Source organism: Branchiostoma lanceolatum, chromosome 1 (genome assembly GCF_035083965.1).
Source record: "Branchiostoma lanceolatum isolate klBraLanc5 chromosome 1, klBraLanc5.hap2, whole genome shotgun sequence".
Lineage (NCBI taxonomy): Eukaryota > Metazoa > Chordata > Leptocardii > Amphioxiformes > Branchiostomatidae > Branchiostoma > Branchiostoma lanceolatum.
In genome coordinates, this window is record NC_089722.1 from 1007533 (window position 1) to 1025589 (window position 18057).

Genomic DNA, 18057 nt, shown 5'->3' on the forward strand with positions numbered 1-18057 from the left:
CTTAACATCCCATCCTAAGGACTGCGATATTTAACGGTAGCGTGCATGTCAGGTGAGCGACACAGCCGGGATCGAACCCGGGGCTTCTAGTTCCAGAGGCAAGATCGCTTACCACTGGACTACGTACGTACAAGACTCCCGTAATGAGATGAAGAGGCTTGAAAAAGGTGGATATGAAAACTGTCAAACTTGCTGAGCTCGCCTCTCTGTAATATCACTAGCTGAAAAGTACAGATTCAACAGCAGGAAAGCGTAATAATTACTGGGACAGAGCCGAGGAACGTGACAGAAAATTCAATTCACTAGAACTCTACATGTCTGAGATAAGTGTGCATTGCTACAATATGTAAGGCAAGTGGATAGTTGTACATTAGGTCTGTTAAACTTTGTAGTTTTCACAGTAATTTTCTGTTTAAGAAAGGGCAGTTTTGGATTGCATGAAATTCTTAAGAAACACTTTTCTTTTCTTTTGAATTCGTCCTCCTTGCTAAAATAATAAAATGATCATATAGAGAAACATTTCCAGCGTAATAGCCTAGTGTAGAATGGGTGGTGTGGTTAAGAGTGTTTGGTTTACCCAGGGATGACTCCAGGACCCGTCCTTCCGTACCAGGACGGAAATTTGCTACTTGGGCCACACCAATTTAATTTGTTGGTTAACAGATTTTTTTGAAAAAAAATGCTAAACTCCAAAAACAAAAGGAAAACAGAATCTCAGAGGAAAGTTTGTACTTTGGTGCACACAATTTCAGGGAGTGAACAGGGTCAGGTGCAAGTTTTCATCCCAGCCTTCTGTTTTCATGATTTTTTTTAGCTAAAATTTAAAAAGAAAATCCGTTAACCACGAAATTAAATTGGTGTGGCCTTGGGATGGAAAAAAATTCAACCCTTTCCGTCCCAAAAATATCAATTTCATGAGATAAAACTGATGAAAATGTATTTTTCAAAGCTTAAAATGACGAATTTAACAATGAAAATTAAAAAAAATCGGCTCCCAAACAATGAGTGGGACGGAAAAAAATTTAAAGCTTGAGACAACCCTGGTGGGTAGAGTGTTTGTGTAAGCGCGGTGACTTGCCCTGTGCTTGACACCGCCGGCCAGCAAGTTAGGAGAGGGAATTAACTGGTCTTACCTGGTTGATGATGGCAACATGAACGGAGTCGGAGGGTTGCGTTTTGATGGTTTAATTAAGAAGAGTTAGTAGTTCACCGTGATTACATATATGCCGCCTGAGTCTACTGACTATGCAAGTCCCGTTACAGTTCTTGATTGTGATGAAAACCTCCTCGTGTGGAATCTTGAAGTTAGTCCGAGTTGTATGATTAGTTCAAGGTTCCGAGTGGATGTCGCAGTAATCCAAGTTGAATAGCGATCCAACAATTGTCCATGTATCCTGGTAAATGCCTCCAAAGTCCAGATAAGTACCTCCAAAATCCAGGTAAGTACCGTAAAAACTGGTCAATTCTCCCAACCTTTCTGACCCAGTCCTCTATCCTTTCTTGACTTGTTTTTCTCCTCCCAGTGAAGAGCCTGATTTCTTCCTGCTTGTCCGGCAAGGAAGTCCTGATTTCTTCCCCCTGTGGGAAGCCAAATCCTTCTTTCTCCCTGTGAGAAAGCCCTGATTTCTTCCCCCTGTGGGAAGCCTAAATCCTTCTTTCTCCCTGTGAGAAAGCCCTGATTTCTTCCCCCTGTGGGAAGCCTAAATCCTTCTTTCTCCCTGTGAGAAAGCCCTGAGCTCTCCTGTGTTGAGAAGCCTGTCCCTCTCTTCTGAGTGAGCCTATTTTCTTTCCATGTGCTGAGGTCCCTAGAGTCTATCCTAAAACATGTGTCCTAGATTTGGCGGGAACTTGCCTGTATCTTATTAACATTTCTAAAGGCGGCAAATTTAAGAAACATTGGCATTTACACTGGCCCCCAATTGCCGACTTAAAGGCAATTTCTACACTTTAGTTTCCTGATGCCAATGCTATACATTATACAATAATATAGTCTACTTTGGTTAGTAGTAGAAACATGCAGAATAAGATTCCTTAAAGTCCAAATAGGGTATTCTAGTTCACTACGTTGCAGTTACATGCATTATAAACTCTTATGATACTAGAGTCCGAACGTAATCCTCATGGAATTCTGGTTTCTAGTCTTCTCCCTGGTCTTCTTCCAGTATTGGGCACAGCTTGTCTATCGGACGTTCTAGGATGTTGTGCTGTGTTTTGACTTTGACATGTCGGACTAATCCTTCGCTGCCAGACACTACTTCTACCACTCTACCCAACGGCCACTGGCCTCGTGGGTTGTTCTCATCCTTCAGGAGCACTAGATCTCCCACTGCAAAGTTTCTTCTTTGTTTGCCCCATTTTTGGCGTCCTTGTAGAGTGGGTAGATACTCCTTGACCCATCTCTTCCAGAACAGGTCTGCAATGTACTGGATCTGCTTCCATCGGCGTCTTGCGCACTGGTCTCCCTTCTCCGTTAAGTTGGGTGGAAGGTCCGTCTTTGACTTGAGCGTCAGCAGATGGTTCGGAGTTAGCGCCTCTAAGTCGTTGGCCTCCATGTTCACCGGTGTTATTGGCCTGCTGTTGATGATATACTCTACTTCACAGAATAACGTACTCAATCCCTCGTCGTCAAGTTGATGACCTTTGCTGACAGCATACAGCACTTGGCGTACGGTTCTGATCTGCCTCTCCCAAACTCCTCCGAAGTGGGAACCTGAAGGTGGATTGAATTTCCATTCTATCCCCTTCTTTAACATACTTTCATGCATCTTGCTGGTGTTCCATTTTTTGACCTCCCTCTTGAGTTCTGCCTTTGCTCCAACAAGATTCGTGCCATTGTCGGATATAATCATCCTCACTTGTCCTCTTCTTGCGATGAATCTCCGCAAGGCATTGATGCAACTATCCGTGTCAAGGGATTCTGCTTTCTCCAAGTGCACCGCTCGCGTCGTAGTGCAGGTGAAGATGACTCCATATCGTTTTACAATACTGCGGCCTCGTTTGACTTCCAAAGGGCCGAAGTAGTCGACGCCCACGTTGGTGAACGGTGGGTCCTCTGGTGTTACTCTGAAGGACGGCAGGTCCGCCATCTTCTGTTCTCCTGTCTTGCCGTGATGACGGCGACAAGTAACACACTTGCCAATTACTTGTCTGATTAGCGAGTTAACTTGTGGAATCCAATAGCGTTCTCGCACTTTGGATGTCACATAGTTCCTCCCCAAGTGTCCGTTGTCTTCGTGGATTTCTTGAATCACTAGCTCTGACACTCGGGACCTCTTCGGGAGCATCATTGGATGCTTCATCTCTTCCGAGAGGGTTGCTTGACTCAGTCTTCCTCCTACCCTGAGGATGCCCTCTTCATCTAACTTAGGGTTCAGCTGGAAGGTACTGCTGCTAGACTTCACTGATCCCTTGCTTCCTTGTAGGGATGCTATCTCTTCGCTGTAGTGACTACGTTGCACGTGCCTTACTATCTCCAATTCTGCTCGTGCAAGGTCGCCTGTTGACAACCTTTGACATGTTGTCTTCCCCAGGGCCTTAATCTTCTGCTTCAGGGCCTGTTTCACTTTAGAGATCCAAGCCACAGCTTTCTTCAAGCGATACCAGCTTGAGTAGTGTGCGATAAGCACATCCATAGGGCTCTCTTCCACTTGAACAGCGTACACCTTTATTTCAGGGTCCTGCTGCAGTGGCTCTTGTAGCCCTTCTGGCATCTGCGGCCATTCATCCTTTGGGCACCACAGAAATGGTGGTCCTTTTACCCACCTGTCGTTTTCTACGAACTTCTGGATTGTTTGCCCCCTTGATGCATCGTCAGCGGGGTTCTGTGACGATTCGACGTACCGCCACTGGTTTGGATCACTATGGCTCCTTATTGTCGTCAGCCGGTTGGCAACAAAGGTATGGTACCTTGCTCTGGTGTTGCTGATGTATCTTAGCACGGTGGTGCTGTCCGTCCAGAAATATATTGTATCGATATTGACGTTCAATTCCCTTTGGAGCGTGGAGTTCACACGCACAGCTACTTCTGCTGCTTTAAGCTCCAGCCTTGGAATGGTAAGAGCCTTCAATGGCGCGACTCGAGCTTTGTCCATTAACAAAGCACAGTGTACTTTGCCTTCTTGATTTTCCATACGTATATATGACGCAGTTCCGTACCCCGATTCACTTGCATCTGCGAAGTGATGAAGCTGTACTGAGGTAGGGGTTCCAAATCCGACCGGTCTCACACATCTGTCTACCTCAAATCCACGACTAAGCAAAGGTAGTTCTGCTTCCCATTGACGCCACGACGTGATGTGTTTGTCTGGAACTTCTTCATCCCATGTTATCTTTTCCCTGCACAAGTCTTGCAAAATCAGCTTGGGATGCAATGTGGCAGGTGCAATCAATCCTACTAGTAGTGGGTCATACAGTGAGCTTACTGTTGACAGTATGCCTCTCTTTGTTACTGGCTTGTCTTTGGCGAGGTTGCGAAAGCCCAAAGTATCTGTCTGCACGTTCCATAACATGCCCAACGTGCGTTCTACTGGCATTTTGTCCAGGTCAAGATTCAGGTCCTTCACTTCTTCTGACATCTCTGCCATTGGGACAGTCTTGAGCACCTCTCGGTTGTTGCTGACCCATTTGGTGAGCCTGAATCCTCCTGTACTACATGCTTCTCTCATTTCCTTGGCAAAGTACTGTCCTTGCTTCTCTGTGTCTACAGACTTGAGTAGATCATCCACATAGAAGTTTTCCCCGAGAGCCTTCAGTACTTCCTTGTTGTACTGTCCCTTGCAGTCTTCTGCTATCCTCTTCAGGGCATACTTTGCGCAACTTGGGGATGAAGTTGCTCCAAACACGTGCACCTTCATCCTAAACTCTCGTAATGGTTCATCTGTGTGGCCCTCCGGCCACCACAGGAAGCGTAGATAGTTTCTGTCTTCCACTGGGACTATAACCTGCGAAAACATAGCTTCAATGTCAGCCATGATGCCAACAGGTTCTTGTCGGAATCGAGTGAGGACTCCGACAAGAGTGTTGTTCAAGTCTGGTCCTTGCAACAACTCCTTGTTTAATGATGTCCCTGCGTACTCTGCTGCCCGGTCGAACACCACTCTGATCTTTTTCTTCTGCGGGTGATACACTCCGTGATGAGGTATGTACCACACTTTGCCACCCCTTGTATTTTCTGTTCCCGTTTCCTCTGGTGGCACCTCTTCCGCATAACCTCTTTCAATCACAGTTTGCATGAACTGTACGTAATCTTCCTTGAACTTCTCGTCCTTCGACATCTTTCTTTTCAGATGCTTCACTCTCTGTAAGGCTACTGGCTTGTTGTTTGGCAGCCTGGGCTCAGTGAACCGGAACGGTAATGGCACTTCGTAATGCCCTTGGCATTTTTTGGTCCCTTCCGTCACTATCTTCATGAAGACTTCATCCTCCACAGACATTCCCTTGAGGTTGTCCTCCCTCTCATTGAAGTCGTTGTTAAAGTACTGGTCAAGCTGGTCTTGTAAGCTTATTCGGTTTACACCGATTGACCTATCTCCACTGGCCCCCTTGAGAGGACCATTGACGGACCATCCCAGCACCGTCTTAATGGCGTATGGCCCGCCTCCCTGGCTATTCACTACTTGCCAGGGCTCCACTGCCTTCGGTACATTGTTGCCAATTAATAAGCCAATGTCGGCATCTATCTTGGGTACCTTGACTTCCCTGAGGTATGGCCAACCCTTCAGATCTTCTGTTGACACTATACTTTCCTTGGAAGCCGGTATATTCCTTTGAGTATATACCGTTGGTATGGGAATAATGTTTTCCCTTTGCAAGTCAGAGACCTCCAGGTCTTCCAGTACCTCACTCTTTACTTCCTTGGTTCCATTGATTGTATTGAGTGATAACTTTGTTTTCTTCCCTTGCGTTTTTAACAGCTCTTTCAAGGCCTCAGTGCAGAAGACGACATCACTTCCGTTATCTAGGAACGCGTAGGTCTGCACAGTGATCCCAGTTGACCTGCTGTGTACCTTTACTGGGATGATTGTTGGGACACCGTCCCAGTCTGTGTGTGATACCCGACCGACTGCCGCTGTCTTCTTGGGCTGTGCTGGTGCTTCCCTGTGCAGTACTGTAGGGTGGTGCCTTTGACACTTTTCGCACTTGGCCCGTTGGCTGCAGTTCTTTGATATGTGGGACTTGTCCTTCAAGCACCCAAAACACAAACCTTGGTCCTTTAAGTATTGCAGGCGCTCTTTGTGAGGCTTAGTGATTAACACTCTGCAATTACTTGTGTCGTGATTACTCCTATCGCAGTACAAGCAGCTGGGCTCTACTCCTGTGCTGCTTGTTACCACCGCCAAGCTCAATCCCTTCTTTCGTCCTTGGGTTTGCCTGAAACTGGAACACTTCTCCTTCGTGTTCAATTCTCCAAATATCTCGTTGGAGATGACATCCTCCTCTTTGGCTGTGAAATTAACAAAATCGGAGAAAGTCACTGGCCGATTCTGTAGAATGTCATAGGATCTTTTCCGCCATCTGTCTCTCATCTTGAAAGGTAGCTTCTCCACCAGTAACTTTATGTTTGAGTAGTTGTTCATCTCTTGCAAATGTTGCTCTCCTTCCATTGCGTGCTTGCATTCGTTGAGGAACAACACAAACTCTTTCAATGCTTCTTTGTCCTCAGGCTTTATTTCTGGCCATTTGGACACCTGCTTTGTGTAGGCCTGGCTTACTTTGTACGGTGTTCCGTATCCCTTTTGCAAGCTTTCTTTCGCTTTCTTGTATCCTTCTTCTGGATTCATTAGTGAACAGCTGGTCACTAACTTCCTGGCCTCCCCCCTGGTGTACTGCTCCAGGTAGTTGAGGCGATCTTCTGGGTCGGAGGTCTTGCTTTCAATAGCATGTTTGAAGGCCTTCATGAACCTGGTATATTGCAGTGGGTCTCCATAGAACGGGTTGACAACTCTGGCTGGCAGTTGTGACTGTTTGTTGTGCTCCAACACCAGCTTCGTGACTTCTGCTTGCTGACTTACCAAACCCTGAAGAAACTCTTCCGCTCGATCCGGAGTAGGGCTATGCCGATTATCTTTCTCGGTGTTATAAAGCCGCGTTGGCTCAAAGTCAACCGCTGCTGGACCTAAGCGAGACAATGGTGGACGCCAGGGTTCCTTCTTTTCTATTTCAACCGGCCTTAGCCTTGCACTTCTCTCATCCGGTTGCTTTACTGGCTGTACAGAGGGTGGAGGCACCTTTGGCTGCGTGGAGCTAGCCTCGAACTCTTCAAGCACTTTGAGCTTGGCTTCTTCTTGCGCCATTTCTGTTTTAACCTCCAATAGCTCCTGTCGTCTTTTGAGCTCTACTTCTTGCTCTTGTAGTTTGAACTTTTCTTCCAAGGCAGCTGCCTTTTCTTTAAGCTCTGCCCTCCTTAGTTCGGCTCTTAATATAGCACTAGATATAACACTGGAAGTGCGTGAACCTGCTTGTGACACACTATCTGAGGGTTTGACATATGGCACCTCCCTCTCAGAAGCCATGCTGATCCACTCTTGGACCTTGTCCCTGAAACGGTCCAGCTCTTCAAAATGAGGTATGGCCCATTTTGAGGTGTCTTCCTTGAGCTGTTCAGCATCTAGAGTTGCATGGTAGTCACCGTGTGCTTCTTCAAGGTCACAGTAGGTCTGTTGCCATTCCTCCAACTGCTCTTGTACACCACTGGGGTCGTTTTGCTCCATCAGTGCACTCACTGCCTTTGCCTTAATTGTCAGCCTTCCCAGCACTGATGATCGGTAGCCCTTCATCCTCTTGCTGTCTTCCTCTATCTTCCATTGAGCCACCTTTGGAACACGCTTCTGTTCCTCCTTATCTTCCTCTGACTCTAAATTCTTCCCGTCAGGAAGACCCTCAGTACTTTTACTCATTTTGCTTGTTGCAATTCTGATTATCCCTTTATATCAGGGTTAACAGCCTGTATCATTCCTTATGTCTGAGATTCTTTACCTCTCAGCCTTAGTTTGCTGGGTTACGGTAACTTCTCAGTTACTCATATATGAAGCGGGCAAAGTCCAAAGCCCAACTGTGCTGTCAATCATGTACCCTCAAATCCCAAATTTTTCTCCAACACTCTGGTACCAGTTCGTTGCTTAACATACGTATGTGTTCATGCTTGCTGCACATTACACTAGTATGTACTCAATGTTCTTGCCTTTGACTATGCCTCAAATTACCGTTCTCAGAAGCAAAGTTTTACTCCTTGCTACTATTAGCTGTTTTACGGTAAAGGCTTCCTCGCGAGGGGAACCTTATACACCTTCCTCCGGCGGGCAGGGTCATCAATCAAAGAACATTCCAAGATGTCAAGAATCAGACATGGTCCAGACAACAAAGAAAGTACTTTCTTAACCTTGACGTGACTGCATTTCCTCGTTTGTTACAAACAATATTTACTTGCAAGTTCGTCCAAGGGCCTTTGCTGTCTTGGCTCCTTTTCTTACTGAAACTTCCCGACAAGACCACAGTTTACTTTCTTGTCGTTGACCACAGTTTTTACTGTAACTTCCCGACAAGACCACAGTTTACTGTCTTGTCGTAGAACCAGTTTTTACTTAACTTCCCGACAAGACCACAGTTTACTGTCTTGTCGTAGAACCAGTTTTTACTGTAAGCGCGGTGACTTGCCCTGTGCTTGACGCCGCCGGCCAGCAAGTTAGGAGAGGGAATTAACTGGTCTTACCTGGTTGATGATGGCAACATGAACGGAGTCGGAGGGTTGCGTTTTGATGGTTTAATTAAGAAGAGTTAGTAGTTCACCGTGATTACATATATGCCGCCTGAGTCTACTGACTATGCAAGTCCCGTTACAGTTCTTGATTGTGATGAAAACCTCCTCGTGTGGAATCTTGAAGTTAGTCCGAGTTGTATGATTAGTTCAAGGTTCCGAGTGGATGTCGCAGTAATCCAAGTTGAATAGCGATCCAACAATTGTCCATGTATCCTGGTAAATGCCTCCAAAGTCCAGATAAGTACCTCCAAAATCCAGGTAAGTACCGTAAAAACTGGTCAATTCTCCCAACCTTTCTGACCCAGTCCTCTATCCTTTCTTGACTTGTTTTTCTCCTCCCAGTGAAGAGCCTGATTTCTTCCTGCTTGTCCGGCAAGGAAGTCCTGATTTCTTCCCCCTGTGGGAAGCCAAATCCTTCTTTCTCCCTGTGAGAAAGCCCTGATTTCTTCCCCCTGTGGGAAGCCTAAATCCTTCTTTCTCCCTGTGAGAAAGCCCTGAGTCCTCCTGTGTTGAGAAGCCTGTCCCTCTCTTCTGAGTGAGCCTATTTTCTTTCCATGTGCTGAGGTCCCTAGAGTCTATCCTAAAACATGTGTCCTAGATTTGGCGGGAACTTGCCTGTATCTTATTAACATTTCTAAAGGCGGCAAATTTAAGAAACATTGGCATTTACAGTTTGGTTTGCACTAAATTGAATCAACTGAAATCCAGTTAATCTTCCCATTCCTATCTCCAAGGTCAGTGGCCACGAAATATGTCAATCTTGTTTTGACATCTATTGTGTCGAGATACTGCCATGCTGGTAGGGATGAACAGCAGGGTTTTCACACTGCCGCGGGAATCAATAGATGACGGGCGAGATACGCCACGGAGTAACAAAGCATGTCCTTGACGTGTCCAGAACCATACTGTTTCTGTCAAGCGCCGTGGAAAGGGGATCGATATTGTAAATTCATTATTTTTGCAGGGGCTTAATTTCATGTAGAAGGGGAAGCTGAAAGTGGTTTTCACAGTGTTCTAATTTCATGATTCAAACAGTTCTTTAGTATGTTATACTTTGCATAGCCAACAGGAATGATAAAGTATTGATATCAAAATACAGGTTAGTACGTAAATTTCAAAATATGCGGCAAAATCTACTTTTGATACTCCAGTCCTGTTGGACACATTTTGGACTGAAATTTGGGACATATTTGGGTTGTTCAGTGCCTTGTATTTGTCAACCCAATATAAGAATAGATACATGTAGACTGTACTTGCCAATCTAATAATTTTTCAGGACCGTAGGGCCACACCAATTCAATCTTCAAAGGAGAATAGACCTCCATTTTCCTATGAAATCTGTTGTTAAGCACAATTCAGACAAAGAATGGGTTACACCTCAAATTAAATCTCTTATTAAGAGAAGACAACAAGCTTTTCATTCCCGTAATATGATATTATATAGAAAGCTAAGGAACCGATTGTGTACGAAGGCAAGGAAAAGACATTATGTTCATAAGATACATGTTTTAAAGAAGGAGAATCCAGCAAGATGGCACATGTCTATACGAAACATTCTTAATGTCCGCCGTAATGTATCAGTGTCTGTTCCCAGCAGTTCACCTCTAACTGACAAAGAGATCGCTGCTGCGATCAATCGCCACTTTTCAGACATTGTGAACCAACTTCCATGTCTTGATTTCGAATCGTTGCCGTCTTACCTGCCTTCTCCTTCAAAACCGCCGCATATTCATTCGTATGAAGTTTATGAAATTTTGAAACGCCTTGATGCCAGGAAAAGTTGTGGTCCGGATAACATTTCCCCCAAAATCGTCAAAACGTTTGCTGTTGAATTAAGTGACATTCTTGCCCATCTTTTCAATTGCTCTTTGGAGGAGGGGCGTGTCCCCAAACAATGGAAGGAGGCTGTTATTTCTCCAATTCCAAAGAAAAGCCCAGCATCAGTAGAAAATCTACAACCTATATCACTTACGTCTGTCTTTATAAAAACGTTCGAATCCTTTATTACTAAATGGGTTCTTCAAGACATAGACAAAGTTTTGGACCCCAACCAATATGGCAGCAGAAAGGGGCGCTCATCAGTTCACTACTTGATAAATTTGATCGACTCTATTCTTCGTGACGCTGAAACCCCCAAAACTGTTCAGACTGTTCTGTTAACTGATTTTAGCAAGGCGTACGATAGAATCGATCATACTCTACTAATCCGTAAACTGTTGACTTGTGGTGTACGCACTTCAATCTTACCATGGATTTGTAGTTTTCTTAATGACCGTACACAGTGTGTTCGGTACCGAGGTGTAACATCGTTTTGGGAGAAAATTGCATCAGGAGTTCCACAAGGTACAAAATTAGGGCCTGTCCTCTTTTTAGTATATGTAAATGATGCGATGCAATTTTTTCTTAACAGATGGAAGTATGTAGATGATCTAACGGTAAAAGAAAGTAGACTTTTCAGTGAACAATCTTCTATGCAGACAGCAATTAACCAACTGGACACATGGTCATCACAAAATTGTATGTCATTGAATGAAGATAAGTGTAAATTAATTTGTATCACTTTCATGAAGGATCCTACCCCTTCCCCTGTAATGTTACTGAATGGCAAAGCCATTCAGTACACTGAGGATGCCTGTATTTTGGGTGTTTGGATTTCTGCCGACATGAAATGGGGAAAACATGTCACAACAATCATAAAAAAAGCAAGCTCGCGCCTTTTCTGGCTTAAAAAGCTAAAACGCTCTGGTGTCTGCACTGAAGATCTTTGCGAAATTTATTTACTATATGTCCGACCAGTCATAGAATATGCAGTCCCAGTATGGCACGCAGGTCTAACCACTCTACAATCCCACCAACTTGAACGCATTCAAAAACGTGCCCTCAGAATCATACTTGGCAATAATTATACTTCCTATGCTGACGCACTTTCAACTTTTAACCTCTGCACTTTAAAAGCAAGAAGGGAATCACTCTGTCTTAAGTTTGCAAAATCTCTGATGAATTCACCAACGTTTCGACCCTGGCTACCCCCCACCCGCAATGAAGTTCACAATATGGACTTAAAAGGGGGTTTCCAGCTTAGCATACCCTTTATAAGATCTGACAGGTACAGGAACAGTGCCATTCCGTACTTGTCAAAACTCCTGAACAGCGTATTGTAACTTATACCTATTGTGTAATCACCCTACTACCGTTTCTACATATCCTTGTTGTTCAGTTTTGGTTAGGTTTGTAAATATTGATGATATTTTGTACAGTTGTGTATTCCCTGAAACTGCGTAATTCAGCCTTTTTACTAAATTAGGCTGCAATGTTGTTTTAGCTCTGTATGAATTTGCGAATAAAACCATTTATACAATTCAATTTCTTGGTTAACAGATTTTTTTTTCGATTTTAGCAACAACAAAAAATTAAAACAGAAGGCTGGGGTGAAAACTTGCACCTGACCCTGTTCACTCCCTGAAACTGTGTGCACCAAAGTACAAACTTTCCTCTGAGATTCTGTTTTCATGTTGATTTTCCAATCTAGCTTTTTTTTTTTAAATTCCGTTAACCAAGAAATTAAATTGGTGTGGCCTAATCCGAAAAACAACATAAATTTTCCAAGGCCCAAGATCTTAAAACAAGTGACCCTATAGAGGTCAGTTCTTCCAAGTGCTTAATTCTACGAATTGCCAATAAAAGCTTCTTAGACTTATCGTAATCCTCTTACTACATCTTACTGTCTAATATAACCTGACAAGGACCTTTAAGGAAGTTTAGCACAGGATTATCTCTTATTTCTCTGTATATTTCATAATAGACAGCTTACATCTGAAACAGTAGTTTAAACTAATATTTAAACATGAAACTCTAGATTCTGTTCTATTTCCATTTTTCTTGGATTGTTCAGATCAATTCATTTATTTGATTCTTGTACTAAGTTGTAGCCTGGGTGCAGTGCTGTCTAGATCTGCAGGACCTGTCCCTCCGTCCTAGGACAGAAATTTGCTTGTTGGGACGGAACAAAAAATCACAACATCAGTCTAACTTTCATGACACAAAACTGACAAAATGTATTTTTGTAAGCTTAAAATGACAGGTTTAACAGAAGCAATCCACAACATGGGCTCCCAAACAATGAGAGAAACGGAAAAATATTCAAAGCTGGAGACATTACTGCCTGGGTACCAACCTCGTAATTACCACTCGCTTTCCTTTTTTTCTGCCATAGACAACATTACCTGAAAACATCAGGGTAGCGAGTGTAGGGGCCCCAATAGTAATCCGATGGTATCCAAGAAATTTGCTTGTTGGGACAGAAAAAAAATTCCCTGTCCGTCCAAAAGATTTGAACTTCTTGACATGAAATTAAAACTGTATTTTTGAAAGCTAATAAAATGCCAGATTTAGCCATGAAAATCAACAACACGTGCTCCCAAACAAAATGAGCGGGACAGAAAAAAAATCAAAGTTGGAGACAGCCCTGTGGAGAAACAACAAATTAATTTCTATTCAATCATTATAGACTATTCTACGTAATATGAACCCAAGTGTATTGAGCTTGGTCTTGTGCAAATTTCTTATCTGCACTACAGTTTTGTGCTAGTTTTGTTAGTTTTATCTATGTATGTTAGTCGGTTGTTTTGTGTATTTTAGTCAAAAACATGGGACAGAAAAAAATTACAGATGGAGATAGCCCTGTGGAGAAATAACTAATCAAACTGGATAGGCCTCAACTCCTTTCATTAGTCAGATAGAGAAGATTGAGTCCGTGAATACAGGTTAGCAATTGTGGTATCCCTGTACCGATTAATCATCCTCCCGGCTTTGGGATTACCTAATAAGGCCATCATACACACACAGGAAATACATTTCATTTGGGAAGTCAATTATCTACAAGTACTTTCTATTAATACTCAGTTGTTATACGTCGTATATAATCTAAATAAATGTCTGAAATCTTGAGAGTTCGCAGTGGTTTTCTTTTTGGGGCGATCTCATACCGTGAAATTATGACACTGAAAATATGTGCATTGGTATCTGCCATCAAGGAGAACAAGACTGGCAATGATAAAAAGACATTGCCATGGCGCCGTGGTTGTTGTTTTAATTTTTACTGTACCCTGCTTAGGGCACAGTGATAGGTGGTGCTGTTCATACAGGATTTCTAACGAAAAGGGCTGACGGGTACCTGTTCTGCTGGACAAATACACACACACACAGACACGCACACACACACAGACAGCGACAGTTTCACTAGATTCTACCAGACACACCCCACTGCCAGAACAAACATCGATTTCATCACAGCCTGATCATGACAACTGAAAACAGCCCACGGACCGGGTTCCCACCATACAAAATGACTATTCTACTGTGATAGGACTGCTGTTTACATGAACAACATGTTAGGCCAAATCTTCACAAATTTCAACATCAAAGTCCACTTACCAACAGACACAGCATACACCATATGCAACAGTTTGTACACTTATGTTCCCTGAACTATAGAACTAAGTCCTCTAGAGCGTGAATGACCAGGGATGTTAGCTAAGGATGGAATGCCAGGATGGAATGCCAGGATGGAATGCCAGGATGGAATGCCAGGATGGAATCCCAGGATGGAATGCCAGGATGGAATGCCAGGATGGAATTCGAGTCCCACTGGAATACCAGGCACACCGCAGTCATAAAGGAATTTGGCAGTAATTCCTGGAGCCCTAATGAAATGCCAGCCTGGGAATCTTAATCCACAGAAATGTTGTTGTGTAAAAATGTGTCCCATGTGTTCTTGGAAGTGTACAGCATTATATCAGCAAAAAAATGGCACCTTATCAGCAGGATAATCATCTAGTACTAGTACAACTGGCTTGCTAAATTTCCTTGCGACAGTGAAATTTTTCATTGATTGATCTGGCTTGGACATGTTCCCAATGTCATGAATGAGGTTAATGCCTTTTAATTAATCTGCTTGTATAGGTAACTGAAGCAGCGTGTGCACAATCGTTATCAGTACAGAGTTGATGCAGTTATGACCTGTACCCCGAATAAAGACATTAAGTCTTACCGTTGTAAGGACCAGCATTAGGGCGTCTAAAAACATTGTAACAGACACACATTGTTTTAGAAAAGAGCAATATTACTGTTGATCTGAGGTCTTAAATGGGTCATGTATACATAAGCCTGGCACATCTGGTAGACAGCTGTAGCTTTCTGTCTAGGTTATCTAGGAGGAATGTCCCGAGGGAGGCTTTCTGTCTGACTAACATTCCTAACATTCTTATTATCTTAATATGCCTATGGATACATGCCTGTACAATTCCTAGAATAGTTGCAATCTGCACACAATACTATATCATTTGGCTCGCCCCTGAGGCGTCGCCAAAAAGTACTGGAATAACTCTATCTAGTATACCTCAACAGAGTTCCAGATAGAAAATGATGATGATGATATTACTACAACTGTACTGCACAATTGTTTCAATTGCAAACTTAGGAACACCGCAAAACCTCCTTTTGCATCCTCACACAAAATTAAGTCTCCACGAAAATGTATCCTGTTTCTAAATCATTGATTTAAAGATGTTTTTGTTACAGTTGTTTTTTTGACTAGGACATTCTGTGACTATAAGTTAAAATGCTTAAATGGGTACTACAAGTATATACTTCAAAATAGGAAACAAGTCATTTTCGTAACACAATTATTGTTTCCTTGTGTCCTAACTATACCCTAAGCTTCATACAATGTAAGGTCGTTGCTTGAATATTGACCAAAAGTATGACCAATCAAAACAAGTCATTAAGCCACACCATTTTAATTTCTTGGTTAACGGAATTTCTAAAAAAAAAATGGATTGGAAAATCAACATGAAAACAGAATCTCATAGGAAAGTTTGTACTTTGGTGCACACAGTTTCAGGGAGTGAACAGGGTCAGGTGCAAGTTGTCACCCCAGCCTTCTATTTTCAGGATGATTTCTTTTTGCTTAAATTAAAAAAAAATCCGTTAACCAAGAAATTAAATTGGTGTGCCCTTAGGGACTACAATGTACTATGCTTTTAGATTACTTAATCTCAGTGTGAGATTAGGTATGATCAGCTTCATAATCCCTCGGGTGAGTACAGATTGGTGTTGGCGACAGCGAGCACGTAATCCACGAAACCCACGGGGAGCATAAGCAGGTCATCAGAGGAGCGTAACAGAGAATCGATCCTTGAAGAACTCATCGAGATCCGCTAATCGCGGCTCTTGGCGACCGGCCAGGTGCCCGCGTACGATAACTATTCCCTGATTGCTCTAGAGTGGCCGTGGGAAATCACGCCGCTTGTGCAGGTCACTTGTCGTTAGCGTACGATAGGGGACAGCTGATTGGGTTTAATGGAAGGACGAGGAAGTCATTGAGAGGGGGCAGACATCATTGGTGGATTGGTCAGAGGAAGTAATTTTCTCCTAACCTATCATTTTGCAGAACCAGGATACAGAACCAGGCTGCCAGATTCTGTACGAACAAGGGCGAGGAAAACATTGAGAGAGGACATGATTGGTGGATTGGTCAGAGGAAGTAGTTTTCTTCTAACCTATCATTTTGCAGAACCAGGGTACAGAACCAGGCTGCGAGAACAAGGGTGAGGAAAACATTGAGAGAGGACATGATTGGTGGATTGGTCAGGAGGAAGTAGTTTTCTCCTAACCTATCATATTGCAGAACCAGGGTACAGAACCAGGCTACCAGATTCTGTACGAACAAGGGCGAGGAAAACATTGACGACACGATACACCTTTCTCACGCGGCGGACATGATAGAATGAAGACGAGGCCAATGAGGCAAAGAAGCAAAAATAATGTACAGATTTAGTTTTCCTCCTAAATCACATTAAGGTTTAAAATATGATATCCAAGTATCAATATTACAACTAATGCAATGTACAAAAAAGATGCAGCAATTTAGGGCTTCGTTGACCGATCCCATAGTCTCCGCCCTCCTCTGTCAGAGCGTAGAAATGCTAAATAAAAACATAGAAATGCAAAAATTTGACGGTCATGCAGCCACTTCCTCATTGGTCGATTCTCGAATTATCAGGTAATCATTGGCTAAACTGGTAATTGTGATTGACAGTTAGGATCGGTCTAATGTTTGCCACAAGGGCCTTGTTTTCATTCTATCATGGCCGCCGCGTGAGAAAGGTCTATTGGTGGATTGGGCAGGAGGAAGTAGTTCTCTCAGAACCTATCATTTTACAGAACCAGGCTGCCAGATTCTGTTTGAACAAGGGTGAGGAAAACATTGACGACACGATTGGTGGATTGGTCAGAGGAAGTAGTTTTCTGCAAACCTATCATTTTGCTTGGTAGAGTAACTGCAGTATGAACAAACCCATGCCCCCCCCCCCACAGATAGCCAACAAACCACTGCATCCCCCCCACCCATTTTCTCTGAATGTCAAATTTTTTCTACTCTTTGCTTCTCATGTTCACTCTTCCCACCATGCATACTCCTTTACTTCTTGCCCTAGAAGAAAACTCTAACCAAATCTAAAAGTAAATCATTCTAAATTTACTACTAAAAAGTCTTTACATCAAATAGACAACATTGTACATTAATCACCATCAAGAGTAACTTCTATGAGCTATCTATAATAACATATACAATATACGTTGATGAAGGTTAGACATCCAGGTAATAAGATGCACCAAAAATAGTTACTCATTGACAAGCAACTGGATAAGACTTTTAAACAGACATTTTAGACAGCCTCCGCTACATTTCATTAGATAGCGCATGCTGTCTGAAACTTCTGCCTGCTTCAAAATCTTATCCAGTTGCTTGAGTTACTATTTTTGGCGCATATACAATATAGATTGTAATTGTTCACTATACATTATTTTCCATATACAACTAAAATAAATACACAGCTTTCCACGACCAAAATCACTTACTATGAGTGGACTGGAGAAGAGTTGTAGCCCACCATAAACTGAAGCTGGAAACAGAAAAAAAAACACCATGCAATAACACGTCTCTCTCCTGAGGTAGAAATGATATATCTCTGTCCCTGGTGCTGAATTTTGGTCTGTTGTGCAAAAAGCTATCCACTTAATTATATTATCTCGCTGGATCAGGACAGAATGAGCTAATTACATGTGTCGCACTGTAAACGATAGTAGTATCAGTGGCCTAGATGTTAGGCTGATGGACACGGGAGTAAGAGCTCACAGGTTCCAGTCCTGGCATTCCTGTCTAGACGTTGTGTTCTCCGAAAAGGCATTTTACTTGACTTTCCTCACCCCACCCTTGTATAAAAATGGTTACCTGGCTGACT

The 18057-nt window shown here is 43.1% G+C and overlaps 2 protein-coding genes across 2 annotated transcripts in view; both read right to left on the reverse strand.

Annotated features, from left to right (window-relative positions):
- LOC136428679 (major facilitator superfamily domain-containing protein 9-like) overlaps positions 1–18057 on the reverse strand; it is a 38259-nt gene that overhangs the window by 12760 nt on the left and 7442 nt on the right. The window contains exon 3 of the mRNA XM_066418385.1: positions 17675–17718. Coding sequence (XP_066274482.1) covers positions 17675–17718 — 44 coding nt within the window. The remainder of the gene's footprint in view (positions 1–17674; positions 17719–18057) is intronic.
- Positions 2136–9423, reverse strand: LOC136433020 (uncharacterized). Its single transcript, XM_066424775.1, has one exon. It carries the CDS (start codon positions 7893–7895, stop codon positions 2136–2138), a length of 5760 nt encoding a protein of 1919 aa, XP_066280872.1. The 5' UTR covers positions 7896–9423.

What these genes read in the sequence shown, in the direction of transcription:
- LOC136433020 (XM_066424775.1), bottom strand. Translation starts at nt 7,895, where the DNA reads ATGAGTAAAAGTACTGAGGGTCTTCCTGACGGGAAGAATTTAGAGTCA.